General features: G+C 38.4%; 1 protein-coding gene across 1 annotated transcript in view; it reads right to left on the bottom strand.

Annotated features, from left to right (window-relative positions):
- plch2a (phospholipase C, eta 2a) overlaps window positions 1–17,174 on the bottom strand; it is a 39,127-nt gene extending 21,953 nt beyond the window's left edge. Inside the window, exons 1-8 of the mRNA XM_088436829.1 lie at window positions 16,509–17,174; window positions 11,426–11,572; window positions 9,755–9,998; window positions 9,460–9,589; window positions 5,843–6,013; window positions 3,113–3,206; window positions 2,276–2,479; window positions 296–416 (exon numbers count right to left, since the gene is read on the bottom strand). Coding sequence (XP_088292955.1) covers window positions 296–416; window positions 2,276–2,479; window positions 3,113–3,206; window positions 5,843–6,013; window positions 9,460–9,589; window positions 9,755–9,998; window positions 11,426–11,572; window positions 16,509–16,737 — 1,340 coding nt within the window. The 5' untranslated portion in view covers window positions 16,738–17,174. The remainder of the gene's footprint in view (window positions 1–295; window positions 417–2,275; window positions 2,480–3,112; window positions 3,207–5,842; window positions 6,014–9,459; window positions 9,590–9,754; window positions 9,999–11,425; window positions 11,573–16,508) is intronic.
- Between the last annotated feature and the right edge of the window lie 1,006 nt (window positions 17,175–18,180).

The following is an 18,180-nucleotide window of genomic DNA, read 5'->3' as shown; positions in this document are numbered from 1 at the left end:
TTTTATTGTGGATCGAACAACATTTCTTATAAGTTGTTTCATGTTTCTTATGAGCATTTCTGGGATTTCTGAAGAATATGTATACACATACGCATATGCATATACGCATACACATGCATACAGTATTTACACGTATGTATGTATGTGTGTGTGTGTGTGTGTGTGTGTGTGTGTGTGTGTGTGTGTGTGTGTATGTATGTATGTATGTATGTATGTATGTATGTATTTATGTATGTATGTGTACGATTACACGCTGTTGCAGGTTGACACAAAAACAGTGTGTGGTATGACATACTCATTCTTGACAAAGGCATATTTGTTGATGGTTTCAATAACATCTTTGAAGAGGATCTTGGAGGTAAGAGTGTAGCCGTGATGAACAATGGGCTCACCATCCTGTCCATCCCAGCAGTCCACTGTGAACAAGAGAGATGTGATAATCTATTTCAAATGCAGGAACAGCTCATTTCAAAACCAAAACATAAGCCAATATTGTATAAACATGAGTTGTGGTCAGGCCTAAATACAGCCTCAAAATGTCCTTTGTGCCACGTAATCCTGTCAAATGACATCTCATTTCCTGAAAATTACTGATATAAAAGCCAAATGCTCTAGCTCCAATTGAATAGTATGTCAATTCTTTACAACACAGTGTACCCAAGGTACATGCAATACAGAAAAAACACATCTAGCCTAGAGCCATGGCTAGATTATAAAACATGCCTTGCTTGTAGGAGGGTCTGCTGATATCTTTTTTCTCGTGCCCGTCTGATTGCAGACATTCTTCTTTATGCTGAACATGATATTTGGCAAGAAAAATACTGATAAGCCAGTAAATCAGATGATTAAGTTAAAAAAAAATGTATATATATATATATATATATATATATATATATATATATATATATATATATATATATATATATATTTATATATTTATATATATATATTTATATATATATTTTTGTTTTTTTAACTTAATCATGTAAAAAGGGGCATCATTGTCATTTATTGCTGGTCGTGCATGAGTAAACATATTTTCACTGTAGACATTTACAGTAGAGCAGAATCAGATATTTCCCAACCCACCTTTGTTGACAAAAAAGTACATACGGTATTGACAAGTAGCAGTGACAAAAAAAAAATAAAATAAAAATTGGTCACGACCCCCCCCCCCCCCAAATAAATCAATAAATCAATAAAACTACAAGCAATCGCATTCACTGCCACATGTCAATACCGTACGTACATTTGTACAGTTGGGAAATGTCTGATTCTGCTCTATTGTAAATGTCTAGAGTGAAAACATGTTTACTTATGCACAACCAACAGTAAATGACAATGATGCACCTCTTTAGAAATGAAATCAATACATTCTGAGAGTCCACTGAGAGAAATGACAGAATGTATACATTTTGTCTAAAGTTGATGATAAAAGAACGGAAAAAGGCAGAAACGTTATGGTTTCATTCAGTAGAATTGGTATATTGATAATTACTGATATTGTGTGGGTATTCAAAATGTCCAAAAACTTTAAAACCGCCAGCAGTGAATACGTTTCTGACAATTTTCTTTTGTACTTTTTGATCTGCGCATCGCCTAATGCACTGTTATTATCCTCTTTATCGTAAGATCAAATTGCAAATTACATTATAACTTTGAGAATTGCAAAGGTGGTCATGTATTGCAGGATAGACAAAGCTTAAAGTTAGTTAGGATGATATTATTGTTATTTGTACAGTTTGGTAAAATAAAAAACAAGTGCACCATAATAACAATACCTGAAAACATTGGTTCAAAATTAACTTAAGTCTCTCCAGTAGTCATTTTAGGCTAGGTTCACACTGCAGCCTGAAGAGGCCCAATTCCAATGTTTCCGCCTCTGTCAGACATGTATCTGATCTTTTGATGGCAGTGTGAATGACGCAAATCAGATTATTTCAAATGTGAACTAGGCCTAGGCTATGTGGTGCTAAATCTGATACATGTTTGATCTTTTAGCATGGGTCGTATTTTAAAAACCTATTCTGTGTAATTCACACTGCCATCAAAAGATGAGATACAGGTAAGATAAGCGCAAAAAAAAAAAAAAAAACCTGAAAGGTGTCACTTCAGGCTGCAGTCTGAACCTCGTCTTTAAAGTTTTACCTTCAGTGCAATGTCATTTAATTACTTTGTAACTCCTATATTATTTTATTCATGTAATTGTTCATGCCTGCATCAGTATGTAAACTATCCTTGAACAGTACAAGTAAGAACAGGAGGAATAGAGTACCCTCAACACAGCGGCAGCCAGCCTGCAGAACCCAGGCATACATATCCACTCTGGACTGGGACATGAGCTGGTCTCCCATTAAGTAGGTGTTATGCGAGGAAGCGATGAAGTAGTTGCACAGTGGCTGGCTCATGTCCTGGTTAACATTGTAGTGATCTGGGTTGAAGATATCTCCTGCAGGGCTGCGCATGTAATTTGTAAACCCTGAAAAAAAAATATGTGCAGTTAAAAAACAAACGAATCCACGTTTTGTTTTTGTGCAAGTTTTCTGACTTATAGTCAAGTCATCTGACATAGAGTCATGTAACGGTCAAGTTGATGTTCTAAAAAATAATAAGTCATTATTTTTCTAATGATAAGTGGATAATGAAGAAAACATTATCATGATTTGTTGGGTATCAAAGTTGTCCATTTTCTATCAAATGTTCCAGTTTTGGTTGTCCAAGTACAATCCTTTAATGGCAACTATTTGAAGAATAAGGATGAAGAACTGAACAGGAGAAACCAGTATTGTATTCCTCTATGATAAACTTAGAGTGAAAAATTAAAATTGTGATTAAATGATAACAAATTCAAACACGGAAAGAAAATAAATGAGCACAGTTACAATGTGATTTGCAGTATACTGTATTTATGGGATACTGCACTTACATTACATAAATGTATAAGGATATATTTTTTTTTAAATCCAGTATAAAGCATAGACCTCTGAAAAAAAAGAGGAGGGAGCAAATGCTTAAGAAGGTAACAATCCTGCTGGGTTTTATGAAAAGACAGAGAACTGAGCGCAAAACCTTACACAATGCATAAATCGAAGAACAAGTACAGTATTCTTACCATCAATACCCAAAACCGCTTGCTTCTGGTTCTGTGAACACGGCTCAAATTTGTTGATAATCTCCAGACAATGGTCCTTGCTCACTTTGGGCATCTATAAAGTATGTTAATCCATGTCAGAAAAATGCATCTGCATGTATCTAGAACCTACCTTAAAGGAATGGAAATTATTTTTAGGGCAACACATATGCATGACTGTCACCCTGCCAACGTTCCAAATTTCACTGTGGTTTCTACTGTGGAGAATGAAATACCCTTGTGTATTGATTGTTTGAACAAGGTCAAACAATTCTAGGTCAGTCACTAGCCATTTCTCATTGTGCGTTTTTGTCTGTCCTCACAGGATCTCGTGATGCATCATCAATTAATCTAAATTTGAAAGTAGGGATAAACAGGGAAATCACTGAAAAGCTGGATGTTATTTTTCTTTGCTGCCTTCATCGGTTGGTGAATTGTGAAGTTTTCTGGGAAAATTCCCAAGGTGCCTTTCAACCAACTACCAAATTGCTGAGGAGAGGACCCACAATTGTAACTTGCCCCCCCCCCCCGCCCCCATTTTTAATTACACAATTTTTATACTTGTCCTGCGATAGGCTGGCAACCAGACTAGTTTGTACCCAACCTGCGGCTCAGATAGCTGGGTAAGGCTCAAGCATGCCCGTGGGTATCAAAGTTGTTAGTTTGATGGCCAAGATGGATGGGTGGATGGAATTTTTATACTCTTATCATTCGGGTCACCGGAACACAGGTTTCCAAATACAGATAAAACTGCTTCAGGACGTACAGTGCATTCTCTGCGTTGCCAAACATGATCATGATTGATGCTGTCAAGATATTTAAAAAAAGAAAGTGATTATTTGATTAAATTATGTAATTTATCAAATTAATCTTTTTAATATCACCTAATTGTTTTCTGAGAAAAAAACATTCTCGACCAGAATTTTATTTTCATTTACATATGCATCATGCCGTATCAAAAGGTGCTATTGGGTGTGGTTTTTTTTGTTGTTTTTTTTTTTTTAGATTCACCTTTCAGCAGACTGACATTCCCACTTTCTATGTTCACGTCTTCCTTACCCTTCTGAACTTTCACTTACATCTACGACAGGAGCCTGTCTGGTTATGGCCAACACGATCAAATAAGCATGCAGAAAGAATTAAATGACAAATTTGAAATTAGTTTACTGTAACTAAAAACAAATGTGATAACACTCAAACTTTGCAATTAATATGTTATTTCTTGTTTGACAGACAAGGGCAGAAAATGGCTGAAAGAAAGAAATGGATACAATTCCTCAGCATTACAAAATATACTGTATCATGTAACAAAATGGTATCAATTACTGACAAATTCCAATTTCCATCTCAAGATCAGATGCTAAGAATAACATTTCCCTATAATCTAAGAAATCTGATATCTTGCTCACAGAGCATTCTCTCTTAAAAATGACTCTGCATCTTTAAAAAGCCATGCCAGAGTGCTAATTAGAGGAAGGAGCACAGTCTGGCTGTTTAACGAACAACTTGCAGTCATGCTTATTAATTCCTTTTTTTTTCAGTGGGTATTATTGGAGAGGAGAAATTGCTTTACAAAGATGGTTCCAGTGTGGCAAGGGCACTGGAAATTTCCCTTATGTGGGACCTCTTGCTGTCAACATTTTCCAAGAGCAAACTGCACTTTAACAGTGCACGCTGAAGTTGGTTATGTAATTCACCCTACCATAAGTCAGAGATATAAACCTCTACAAAGGTAAGTCACTATTCACTCTAAAATAGGTGGAAATAAAAATGAGGGCAGTAAGGGAAAGAACAGCTCTAAATCAGTTCAAATCACCTGTCAGCTAAGGTGAGGTAATGTTTGTAACACTGACTTTTTTTGGCAGGTACTGGGCCATCATTATGGCGTGACTGCTGACACCGTGGTTTGGTGAATTTTGAAATGTTCACACATTTGTTAATATCCAGCCAAACTACCCGAAAAGTTGTCACTTTATCACCGTTGCTTAGACTATTGGCACAGTGGTGATCTTTTCACTGCAATTGGCTGGCAACTACTTCAGGGTGTCCCCCGCCTACTGCCCGAAGTCAGCTGGGATCGGCACCAGCGAGCCTGTGACCCTTGTGAAGATAAGAGGTTCTTGAAAATGGATGGAAGGGTAGCATGCTCCCACATTCTGACACGTGTTGACAAACATTTTAAAACAATGGCATCTATTGTATGATGCCTTAATTACAAAATAAATGTGGCTGAGACTATGGGATGCTATCTTGAAAGTAAAGGAAAATCAACTTAATATGCAAACAAGTATGCGCCGTCAACTACTGGCTGTGACTTGAGTTCCAGAAGTACATGGGCAGAAATACCCAGAAGGACACAAAAGAAATAAGTGAAGGAATAAAAGTGTTTGAAAAGAAATCCAGACCAGAATAACTACAACTGTAAGGAAATTAGGACTACAGCTTGACAACTTATTGTTATGACATGTCGGCTTTTCGATTCTCATAACTGAAAGACACAATGCCATGCCTAACCCTACGTGATAAAATCAAAGACCCGAGAATCAAACATCAAGAACTAAAAAAAATAAAAATAGAAAAAATAAATAAAAAGTCTCCAAGTCACGACACCTAGCTCTTGCAACATGTCTCAAGCATGTGTACTTGTAAAAAAAAATATATAATGTAATATCATATCATATATCATATTATATCATATACGTGCAATAGTACCTTTTGCTCTATTTCCAAGAACCGTGTGAGGTCATCAACATCAAGGTGGTCTTTGTGGTTGCTGTAGGTGAGCATGAGTAGGTACAAGTCTCGTCGAGTCGACATCATCTTGTAAAAGGAGCAAAACTCTTCAAACCCCAGAGTTCCTTGGTTGTCATCAGTGTCAGCCTCCTGCAACAGCAGGTGTAAGTAAACGGGTGTAATTTGTGCTCTGTCATCTTGTGCAAACTTTTTATACTATTTTGCATAGAAGCAAGTCAAGTTATTTAGCATAAAACCGCTCTGAAAACAAAGAATGGCCAGCCAGCATGTAACATTTTCAAGTATCAGTGCTGGAGGAACTCTTTTCAGAAGCAATCTTATTAGTGAGAATGTATCTTCCACAGATAAGACCGTAGCAAATGCTCAGTTGGAGAACTACTTTCATTGGACACCAAACATCAATCTCGCATTGCTCTTTCCAATTCATTATGTATGAAGTGGGCACTTAACTTGTTAGCAGGCTTCTGCTCTGCGTTTTAGTTCAGCAGCTAATATGGATTATTTCATTAGTAAGAATTGCTGTAGCTGCCTCTTCCAACAGAGCTTTTCCTTCTCAACGACAAGTCCGCTGTGCTAAATTGTTTAACAAAGCATGAGTAGAGACGCCTGTTTTTGTGTGTGTGTGTGTGTGTGGGGGGGGGGGGGGGGGGGGGGGGGGGCACATTTAGAATAGGGCAATGCTACAAGGTGAGGATTCAACCAAGTCCAGAGGAAGAAAAAAAAAACAGAAAGATCAATCCGTCCATTCTTATGCAGAGCACAGGGACAAACAACCATTCACGCACCCAATCACACCTAAGGACAATTTACAGTGTCCAATACACCTATTATGCGTGTTTTTGGAATGTGAGACGAAGCCCGAGTGTGCAATGGAACCAACGCGGGCACTGGGAAAACATGCAAACTCCACACAGGAAGACCAGAGCAAGCTGGAATTGAACTCGGGACTATGAGCTGTGAGGCAGATGTGCTAACCACTCTTCCAATCTGATTTGAGTCGAACTTGTGTATGATAAAAATAACCCCAATATGAAAATGTGTTTGGCTGTAACGAAGTAAAACACAATTTGAAAAAAACACAGTGGTCTCATTATTTTGTGTTCTCATGACACTGGCAAAGCTCTGACTCAAAAATTTCCCTCCATGTTAGGTTTTACAGAATCTTAGGAGGGCATTGGTGGGATGCATTTCTATTGATTCTGCAAATCATTTGACCATGTAAGTCGAAAAATATTTCACTACTTACAGTCTCAGTCAGATTTTCATTTGAAGAATACAAACGTAGTATACTGATTTATGTTTTAAAGTTTTCAAAAACTGCCTCCACTCTTTTAAGCATGAAAGTGATGGCAACAAGTTGTTGATTTCTACTTGCTGGCTAATGTTGAGGTGCCCTTGAGCAAGGCATTATCCCCATTACCACAGTTCACGGGGTGCGGTACACTTTATACACCTCCTTCAATTTGAGGGCTCCATTTTGCAGACAGCACATGAAAGCCTTGGCGCAGTTGCCAGCCAATCCTAAATTGGAAAGCTGGGCAGCCCAGCGCAGCAGAAAGAGTGGCTTGAAGAGATGCCTGGCAGGGTGGCACTTTGGTAAAAAGTCGATATACTGTAAACCGTATGCAGGCTATGGCTCACATCAGCACAATGTAGACAGCTGGTCTAAAAATATAATGTATATTTCATTCATAATAATGTAAAGAGCTAGATCAAGCCCTCTGCATAATTGTATGGGTCAGCTGAGAATGGCTGAAGATGGCTCTGGCCGCTATAGCAGCAGCGCAGCCCTCTGCTTCACTGCGCTTATCTGAGAAATTAACATCAGTCAACTATAAAACCATCAGGTTTATGGGGTACTCTTTATATGAATGAGTCAATTCATTAGCAGAAAACATGCTTGATCGTCATTGACTTTGTCCACTGGTAACATTTAAACACAGAAAAAATAGACAGACTAAACCAATGACCACTTTTTGTCAGAATGATAGAAATAGAAAAGTACAACTCGACCCATTTTGAGTGCACTATTTATGCACTGTACTATGCTTTGCAAGAAATCTCCAAGGCGCAAACTCATAATTTAGTGATGTCCATGGGCTCCCAACTTCAGGCAGTCACCGCTGCATAAACCTTTACACATTATGATTAAATTCACGCCTCATCTCATTTGACCAAATACTTTAAAGCCTGAAAGTAGAGGTACTCTACACAAGATGACTGCAATTCCTAAATGGTAAGCATATTTTTGTGAAACCATTTAAAATAAACTTAATGTCTACAACCACTACGTGATTGTTTAGTTTCAAATCAAAATGAGTGTGTAGACAAGCAAATAAATTATGCACTGTGTACAGCCCTTCAAAACTGTGAGTAGATTAGCAAGGGAACTGGCAGTAATAGTCTTCAAAGTGAGAATGGGATCAACTCCACAGGTGCTCCACTGTAAGTAGGTTAAGCCAAGGAATGAGTTGAGATTGTAAACACACAAATCTTCATCAAAACACCCCGGGACAGATTGGTGTCTTGTGTTTACCTTACATTGCATTAGAAGCCATCTGTAACACAATAGCGCCATATGGATGCCCGTCAATGGTCCTGGACTAAGTCCAGTTAGCAGGCTCTCTGCTCTGTGAGCGGAAGGTTAGAACATAGTGCTCAACGAGGCAACGTACAAAGCCTACTGAAGGGAAGAGCCGGTGGCCGAGTCATGAGTTGCTACAGCACTACGTATGTTTAAGTGGTCAAATTGCCTCCACAATTGGTACGTTTTCCCTTGTTTTGTCAAAACTTGACCTTTCACAAGACTATTTCACAAGACTTTCTCTAAAAGGACTTATTTAAATGTGCTCCAATTTTAAGTTAAATATTATCCAAATTCTATATACCAAATGCAGGTTTAATAATTATTTTGATTCACAGACATACTCTCCACAAGCATGGTCGTCGGAGCCTAGTTGATGGGCTATGACTACATAGACCATTTGTTTTAATTAATTCACATATCAAAGTACTTTCAGGCAGTGTAGTGAAGACTGGTTAGCACGTCCGCCTCACAGCTCAGAGGTCCCGGGTTTGATTAGGGCTCTGGACTTTCTGTGTGGAGATTACATGTTCTCCCCATGCATACATGGATTTTCTCCAGGTACTCCGGTTTCCTCCAACAATCCCAAAACATGCATGGTAGGTGTATTGGACATTCCAAATTGCCCTCAGGTGTGTTTGTGAGTATAAGTGGTCATTCGTCCCTGCGTGCCCTGCAATTGGTTGGCACCCACCCTGATTCCTAGGAAAAATGTGGAAGCCCGACTGCTCATTTCTTTGCTGAAAAAGCTTTAAAGTAGTTGCCTACCAAATAATGCCTCCTTCTCCTGTGTGCTTGAATGAAATTTAGACATACGCTTGGTGGTTTTTGGACGTATTGTTTCGGCTTTGCTTCTCTTGGGGATGAAAATCGAAAATGCATTTTCTTTGCCATTTTCAACCAAACATTCAGGAACATTCTAGAAATATTTCTACAGAACGAACAATGACACAAACTGAAGACACGACAAAATCCATATAACGAAATCTACCTTGAACATCTGTTTGACTTTTTGTCGGGGTAGGTTGACGTTGAGTTTATGCAGGAGCTGGAGGACCTCACTAATGCTTAAGCTCCCATCACCATTCTTATCAGCTTCTGTGAAGGTCTGTTTGAGCCACGTGATATCCAGAGGAGTTAAAGAAAGTGTGTTTATTTATCGATGCTGCTATATAAGTCTGGACAAAATCTGAAAATGTCTATTTATGCATATGCAATATAAAGTAGATGGTTAAAGTAATATGAAATCAAGTCAGCAAGCAAAATACCGACGAGGAAAAGGATATTGGTCTCTAGTACGTTGTCTCTTGGCCAGGCTATCCTCGTCACTGATACCGGCCATCAGGTATTTGAGGCCTGTGATCCAAGTACGGGCTTCCTCTCCGGTACCGGATACGAGATCAAGGGACTCCATGTGCTCTCCATAGTACAAGGTGAAGCAACAGTTGGGGTCAAAGCTGCCCTCTGCATAACGCTGGAATATCTCTGATTGCTTCCCCTCACACACTTCCCGAATGGAATCTATTGAGACTGTAACAAAAAAGAGAGAAGTATACAAATCTTATTGACTTGATGAAATATGAGGAAAGTCTCTGACTTTAAGGACAATGCTTATGTGAAAACATTTTTATTGTTTGGCAAGTCAGTGTAATGCACAACAGATATTTTTCTACAGTTTTCAATCTGTTGCGAATAACCACAGTCCACTCTTACGTGACAAGAATAAAACATTGCTGACATACTGCACTACTCAACACGTATTGCACGATTCTACAGTAGGTGAACATTCAATTTATGCACCATGCTAGCAGAAAACGTAAACTAGCCTCACCAGTGCATAACATAGTCTCAATGAGATGCTTGAGATGCCGCTGCTGTATATCGTATCCTCCCATGTGATTTTCACTATGAGTAGAGTGTTCTTTCCACAGTGTAACTCATAAATAATACAAAAATATACACCGAGTTATAGAGAAGTAGTAGTGTGATTTTCATAAGAGGCAAGGGCGGGTGATGATTCTCCAGTAATAAAACACCACAGGGTGACATATGACTTACAGTACATTGACACCTGCGGGGTTTTCGCAGTATCCTTGGCAGATGAATGATTAGCCGGACTAAATGCTGTTTAAAAATTACTGACTTGTTCAAACAGTTTATATCTGTGGGATATTTCTAAATAATTCATGTAAAATGTCAAAAGCCACAAAGCTTGAAAGCCATTCTGACTTGAGGAACAGCAGGCAAGTATAAAAGTAAGGGCATACTTCCACTGAGACAATTTTACCATATTGGACATGGACAAGGTTTCTTCTCTCTCTCACCTGGTGCTGAAATGTAACAGACTGACACTGAGCCGCACTCATTTGGGTACAGTCCATTTTTCACAAAAAGCTACTTTCATCGCTTTTGTGTACTATAGGAGGGGTAACATAGAGCAATCACCTCGAAAATTTTAATGTCTATTAAGAAACTAATAATGTTCAACAATATGGTGCCAGTACTTGAATACAGTCCCAGTACTTGAATACATTTTGCAGTACAGTACCTTTACAAATAATAACAAGGCAGATTAAATTTGATTAATAATTAGGTTTTCCTAATCTTATTAAATACAGAGGAAAGAGAGAAAGAAGAGCAAGCAAGGAGGGGGAATTGAGCCTTCATAAGGAACCTGCAAAGCAGCTGCTTTCTTACATCAAACTGTTAAAAACACCATAATATCTAATCATATGTTCTTTTCATCTTTGCTACAAACAATGCTCTCCACTAAGTTGTAGTAAAATAAAATACAATTCACATACTTGTAAATTAAATGTCAACAGTTCAAATAGGGTTGAGATCAAAATCATGGAAATGAGCCAGGCCTGCCTCATAAAATATTGCATTTTCTCCATATAGTTGTATCATGAAAACAGGTTTGATTACAATGTGATTACGCAGAAACCGATGCTCACTCTTAGCCTTTTCATTCTTGCGCGATGGCCTCCAGCGGATGCAGGATTTGTGTTCGTCCAGATAGAAGAACCGCACCAGTCCTTTGGAGCTGCCACGAAGCTTCACCATCTGGGTACCCATCTGCATGGAGCTCATACATTTCTCCACTGGGGGAGAAAAACAAACAGACAAAACAGAATGTTGAAAAGCATGAAAAGTTGATAATTAGAAAAACTGCTGAAAGCACAGAGCCATATTTTGTTGTGTAGAAGTAAAATTGCATATAGGGTGGTGCAAAGCAAATGCATTAGCTGTATTATGATCGAAGCATCAGGCATGGCTTGTTGGAAGAACAAATAACAACAAAAGGGATTAGACAGGCAACACCACTGTTACCTTATCCAATGTATGCCAAACTGCTTAATCCAACAGAAAAAAGGGTTTTATAGAATCCATCAACGGTTTAAAAATAAAAACCTAATCACCAGATACACTGACAATAGACAATTCAGTATGTCCTTGACATTATTTTTGAGTGAAACAGTCAGTTACTCTACAGGAAGCTAATGGTGTGATATTCAGCATTGGGATCGCTACAGTATAAATCCCCAAGGCTGCAGGCATGCGGCCCTTACAATAACTGTCAAGCATCTGTCACATTCCAGCAAGCAAGGAGAAAACCGTGATGCCTCAGTAAATGAATACATATACTGCAGTAAAATAAGCAGTTCGACAAGAATCTGATTTGATTTCAGAATAAACTATGTTAAAAAAATGTATCAACTTTTCATCGTTTGGCAAATTAATAGTTATGAATAGGTTGCATTCATCATGCAAAAAAGTGTGATATGTTAATTATTGATTTATTTAAAGCAATTGCAAGGCTGTTATTGTCAATGATAGCAAAAGTGCAAAAGAGTTGCAGTGTCTTCTCCGCACCTCTTCCCAGAGTAAAAAAGACGCTGTGTGTGTGTGTGTATATATATATATATATATATATATATATATATATATATATATATATATATATATATATATATATATATATATATATATATATATATATATATATATATATATTATAATATATATATATATTATATCGTGTATATTAAGATTATGCCTGCATTTATCCATAACCCCACTTACTGTAAAAGACAAAATAGGCAGAAAAAATATTAGTATGGGATTTCTTTATCTGTTTTGCATCTGGCATGAATCTAATTCATGAAAAGCATCCTCTCAAATCAATTTTGTGATTCATCTGTAATTGGGGACAATCATAGTCTGGTGGAGTGACACTGATGTGACCTCAGATACCCATGTTACATTTCCTGGCATAACCGTCGCCTGTTAAGAGAATTAATACTGAAGCTGACCCAATGCCCAGAGCAACTTCAATACAGGGTGCCAAGTAAGTTCACATACCACACCATCCTTCTCACTACAAAATGTAATATCAACAGCGGCCAGAGGCGGCGCCAAAAAACAAGCCAAACAAAGCACAAATGACTCAACTGTTCCAAAACATTATTTCGGGTGTGGCCCACGCAGCCTAGTACCAGTTAATCCACAGACCGGTACCAGGTCATCGGCCATGCAGGTCATCGGCCATGCATGGAGAATGAATACATTGGGCAGCAGCGTTGTTACCTGCGTGTGTTAAATGCTGTCATCTATAGGCTCAATTAGGAACAGCAAATTAGTATTTGCGTAATTGACTGTATGTGCCCCTAATTTTCTAAATTGGCGACAATCAACAAAAGGAAGAAAGTTGAGCTGCAGTATGACGCAGTGAGCTGCGGTCAGCACCAGCAGCTTTTACTGACAGCTGGATAAGGATACGTTTCCGAGAGATTCGAGCATTTGGTAAGAAAATGCTAAGCTTGTTCGGGTCGACGTATTTGTGTGAGAAGACATTCAGAACCGTGTGAGGACACGGCTACCGGACTCTCAAATAAAAGACATCTTGCGCATCCTTACTACTGCAATACAGCCACACCTGGCCTTTGTCCTGCACTCCAGATCTCAGTTTCACCCATCACACTCAATCGGACAAGTCATTTTTCATTTACGATGTCTGAAAATGTTTTTGTTTTTTTTTTTCACTCCAGAATAATAACCATTTAAAAATCCAATCAACATTTATAGTTACTAATTTCATATTTTAAATGAGCCCTGAACTTGTTGATATGACTATTACTTGCTCATTTCTTATTGTGTTTAAAATTTCTATAAATATTACACTGCCATGGTAAGATTTTTTTTAATTGTTTTTTTTTAATTTTTTGTTTCAAATGTAATTTGTACCCAGGAGTACAATTACTTCTGTTCAACTGTAACAAAAAAGTTAGTGTTAAAAGAAGTGACAAGTGAAAGTTAAGTGAATATTCAATTTCAATATTTAATGTCAATTCAATTTTGATATGCATGTTTCAAATGAACCAAAACACATGCTTAAGATAGCTGAACTGAAAATAAAAAAGCAAATGTTAAACACAGAACAACTCGCTGAAATGTACTGAAATTAATTGCTGTTATTTGTAAAGAACGCCTGCCAAGGTTGCCCCCCCTACATTTTAACACACCAAATTTGGCCCACTTTGCAAAAAGTTTGGACACCCCTGGTTTACACAAATGCACATTGCTTCCAAAAAACGCAGAAAATACATCACAATGCAACAAACACCCTTTGGCTCAAGTTGTTTTGACTACTCCTTCACAGATGGACAGATGTTAGAGAAAGATGAGCATGTCATTTTCCAGAACATTATAAAAACAGGTTTTAGACAAAATGCTGAGCAACACTGACATGCTTTATGCTAGCCCGTGTCAATGACGCTACTCATCCTATGACATTACTTGAATACTACTGTATCTATTATTATAAACCTAATGAAGTAATCATCATATCAAAATTACAGGTTTGTTGCTTTCGAAGGTATGTACTCATGGGGGCCACGTTGATTATCTAAAATAAGTGGATCGAAAAACCGTACTGCAAAGGGGGTGCATAGAAAACACATACAGTACATGTACTGTAGAGCAGTTTCAAACACTGATACCTAATGTATATTTGGCTAGTCTGGTCAGATGATTTAAAGCCACCGAAACAAACTCACACCTTGTGTAAAAAAAAGCATATGCTTTTGTGGTTTAAAGGATATGATTCATCTCCTGGCCAGCTGCTTGAGAAGACACAGTTTCCATTTAAAGAAATGACCTATATCTACACTTAAGTATTTGAACGGCATGAAAGCAGAGCTGCTTGAGCCCACAGCTGTTGTGGTTACGAGAAGGTCTTAAAATTAGGAAGCAGACACTTTGTAACTTGCTGAGGCTAAAGGTAGGTCAGATGTTTGATTCTCCTGTCAACGTTACAGGATGGGCCAAAAAGACCTTAAGGTACTCTACACCATCAGGGAACCAGGTTAAGCTCCAGGGATTGCCTGCCAGCCATATGGCGCTGACCCAATACCTACACACGCAGGTGATCTTGAGGTTCAGCAATTGTGCATGATAACAACATAGTAAATAAATAAATAAATAAACTAAAAGGACAACTACAAGGACAATAACATACCGTATATTTATGCCCACACAAACGAGTGTTTGACATACAACAGAGCTTAAATTGAGGACGTTGAACGACAGCTGACCTCTTTTGAGTAATCATGTCAACAGAGACCAGCAGGCAGATTGTGACCTGGGTTGTTTACGCCATGAATGGTGTTACTGGGTTGCCAAACATGGAACTTTGGGACACAGTGCAATTCTTTACACTGCAGAGCAGTTGCATGTAATCTGCTGTCAAACAATTGGTGTAGTTTGAGTACTGATGGACTTTTGGTTAGACACTTGAGCAGAGTGTGTATTATCTGGTACCATCACATATAATATTACAAGGCAACTTGAAAATGGTCTGTCACACTTGTGATTTGAGTTACTATGCAGTTGTTAGGGACTTGTATTTGTCAGCTTTCCCATGATGATCTTTGTCATACTTATGTATTTATCAACAATGTCATTGCATTTACTGTTGTGACTGGTTTGTTCCTTGATTTATCCAGTGCCATGGTGTTGCTGTGTTCCTCCAGTTTGCCTTATACAGTATGTCATATAGCTTTGATGTCTGGCAGTATTTAAGATCTAGGTTCTCAGGAGCTGCGATTTCAACTGTTTTTCACAAAATAAAAACAATACTTATACAATAACACATAAGTTGTAGGTGTTTCCATTGAAGTATGTTCAGTGTTTTGAGGGACCAGCGCATGCATAGCACATAGTCTGAACAAGCCACACAGGAAGCGAGTTCAACAGGCAACCAGGTGCCTCTTCCTTAGTTTCATATGTATGTTCAGGATGACGGAAAAAAAAAAAGGTGTGTCAGAGATCACACACGTGCGCACACAGACTGGCTCACAAAGACTTAAATACGGACATACACGTCCTTAGCCCTCATCCATAAAACACTGTTTGGTTTAGTATTAGGCAAATGGTACTTGCTGGCACCATAACCCATGACCATTTCAGGAATGATATCTTTGGATGTTAGGCTTGATGGTTTTTTTTTTCATTATTTACACCAAATATATAAGACTTTTGTCATCAATTTTCTCTTTCACCCACGTTCAAGAAGGTTCTTGACATTTGAGTGTGAATTATCACACTTCTATTGTCCTCAGAAACGTCCTTTGTATTCACCACATCTTCTGCTGCTTAATGTTTGAAAATGCTGTTTAGCATTTCCCTTGTGTCAAAAACAGGCTCTCTATAGAATGCAAATGTATCACTCAACTTTTTTTCAGAGATTTCACATAATGTGCCTTAACTTCATGGGTGCCCATAATGGTGAGCAAGACTGTATATGAATATTCATGGTCAATTTGGGAATTCAAGAAATGCCACTATCCTAAAGTCTGATCCTCTGAGAATAAGCACCTCACTTCAACTAGTATAGCAATAACACACTTATTGATGAATTTGTATTGTTACATTTTTGATGGCTAAAAATTCTGAAGATTTAAGATAATTGAGTCTGAAAGAATCTAGCTTCAAAAATGACAAAGTGAACAATAAGCGAGTGAGTCTAAGTTGGCTTACCCACGTAGCCAAGTCTCCACTTTGAGAAGGCAACAATGCTGCTGCCTATCCAGAAGAATTCATCTACCAGATATGATGATTTGGATTCAGCCTTTTCCGTGTTTTTAAGGGAGAAGGCTCCCTTAGCCGGGGGTCCGGGCACATCAACTGTGGCCACAGCGGCTGAGCACATCAGAGCAGAAGACATCGGGCCAATGGACAAGAAGCTGTGCTTCTTGTGGGCATTCATTGGAAATAATGGAAATTTTAACCTTGCTGATCCTCCCCTTGGTCGTCAGTCTTCTAAAAACGCAGTGTTATTGGGGCCATTCAAACAACATCTCGTTTGTCATCCGTAGTGTCACTCACTGGTTGGGTCCCATTTCCGATGTACAATACAAAGGCCAAAAAGCCCGCAGGAAGATTCCCTCTCACTGCCACAGTTTGGAATCAACAGTTGGTCAATAATCCTGTAATGTTATTGCTTCAGCAACCCTCCTTATTGCGCTGCCTTCTCCTTAATATTCCTCCATCGCAAAGACCCACAAGGAAAGAAAAAATCTGCAGCAGCAGTTTATTTTCAAATCTGCAATTTATCTCAATTCTGTGCCATTCGTTCAGCATCAGGAGTGCCGAAATTATCAGAGTCTTTCGAAAGCTTCAGAAGTGGCAGGAAGGGAGAAGAGAGGAGGAAATACAGCACACAATTGCAACTGCAACATGTGTGAGGTGCGTAGAAATCCTAAATCCCTTTGGAGCCATAATCCCAGTTGAGGAGATTTGCTAATGGTGTGGATCGAAAAAGAATGACCCACAGAAAAAAAAGACAACGCAAAAGCAAGCTCTGGAATGACTGAGAATGACTAATAAAAACCACAAAGTATTTGTTTGAAAGGTCCGTGGGCATAAGGACCATACAAAACCAAACAATTCCATTCATTATTATTATCATTATCATTATTTATTATCCCAATATATTAAATCCTATGTTAATCACAATGATTGCATTAATTATAAATGACAGTGGCAGATGGCTGAATCACTGAGTGATAATATTCAAGTACACTACATATTTGCCTTTCCAGCATAAAGCACCATGGCGCACGCTGTGCCACAAGCATCAACTGTTGACTGAAACAGGTCAGTATTTGATATGCTAGTCTGGACCCACTGAATGGTGTCAAAATATATTAGACCTCAGGAAAAAGACTACCATCAAACAGGTACACACAAAGTTGCAAGACAGGAATTTGAAAGGGATGGGTTTATAACAAAGTATGTGGGTAGACGGCTGCGTAAGCAACATCAAAAATAGTGATGGAAATTTAATTACCAACCACATCACTGTGTATTGTCTGGCCAACAATCCAGCAGTAGTTATACGATTTCCTCTGCATTCTATCAACTTGTCAGAATGTTTCAACTCGTCTAGTCAATTCTGTGGAAAAACCCAATATGACTGTTTCTCATGTTGCACCATTTGGGTTACTTGCGTAGTTTGTGTGTTTCTCGGTCCACGCTCCTCATTTCAACAAAATTGTCAAGAAACTTGTCACACACACCAGTACATCGCACACACACAAAATGATCTTCTTTGCAGAACCTACATTGGGCTGAATTTAAACTACATGGTTGAGGTGACCCAAATCTGACTTAGTTTCCCCCATGTTGCAGTTTACTTACTGTACGTTAT

The sequence above is a fragment of the Hippichthys cyanospilos genome, chromosome 2, assembly GCF_059441005.1.
Source record: "Hippichthys cyanospilos isolate Australia breed blue-spotted pipefish chromosome 2, RoL_Hcya_1.0, whole genome shotgun sequence".
Classification (NCBI taxonomy): domain Eukaryota; kingdom Metazoa; phylum Chordata; class Actinopteri; order Syngnathiformes; family Syngnathidae; genus Hippichthys; species Hippichthys cyanospilos.
This window is presented reverse-complemented; position numbering and strand designations above follow the sequence as displayed.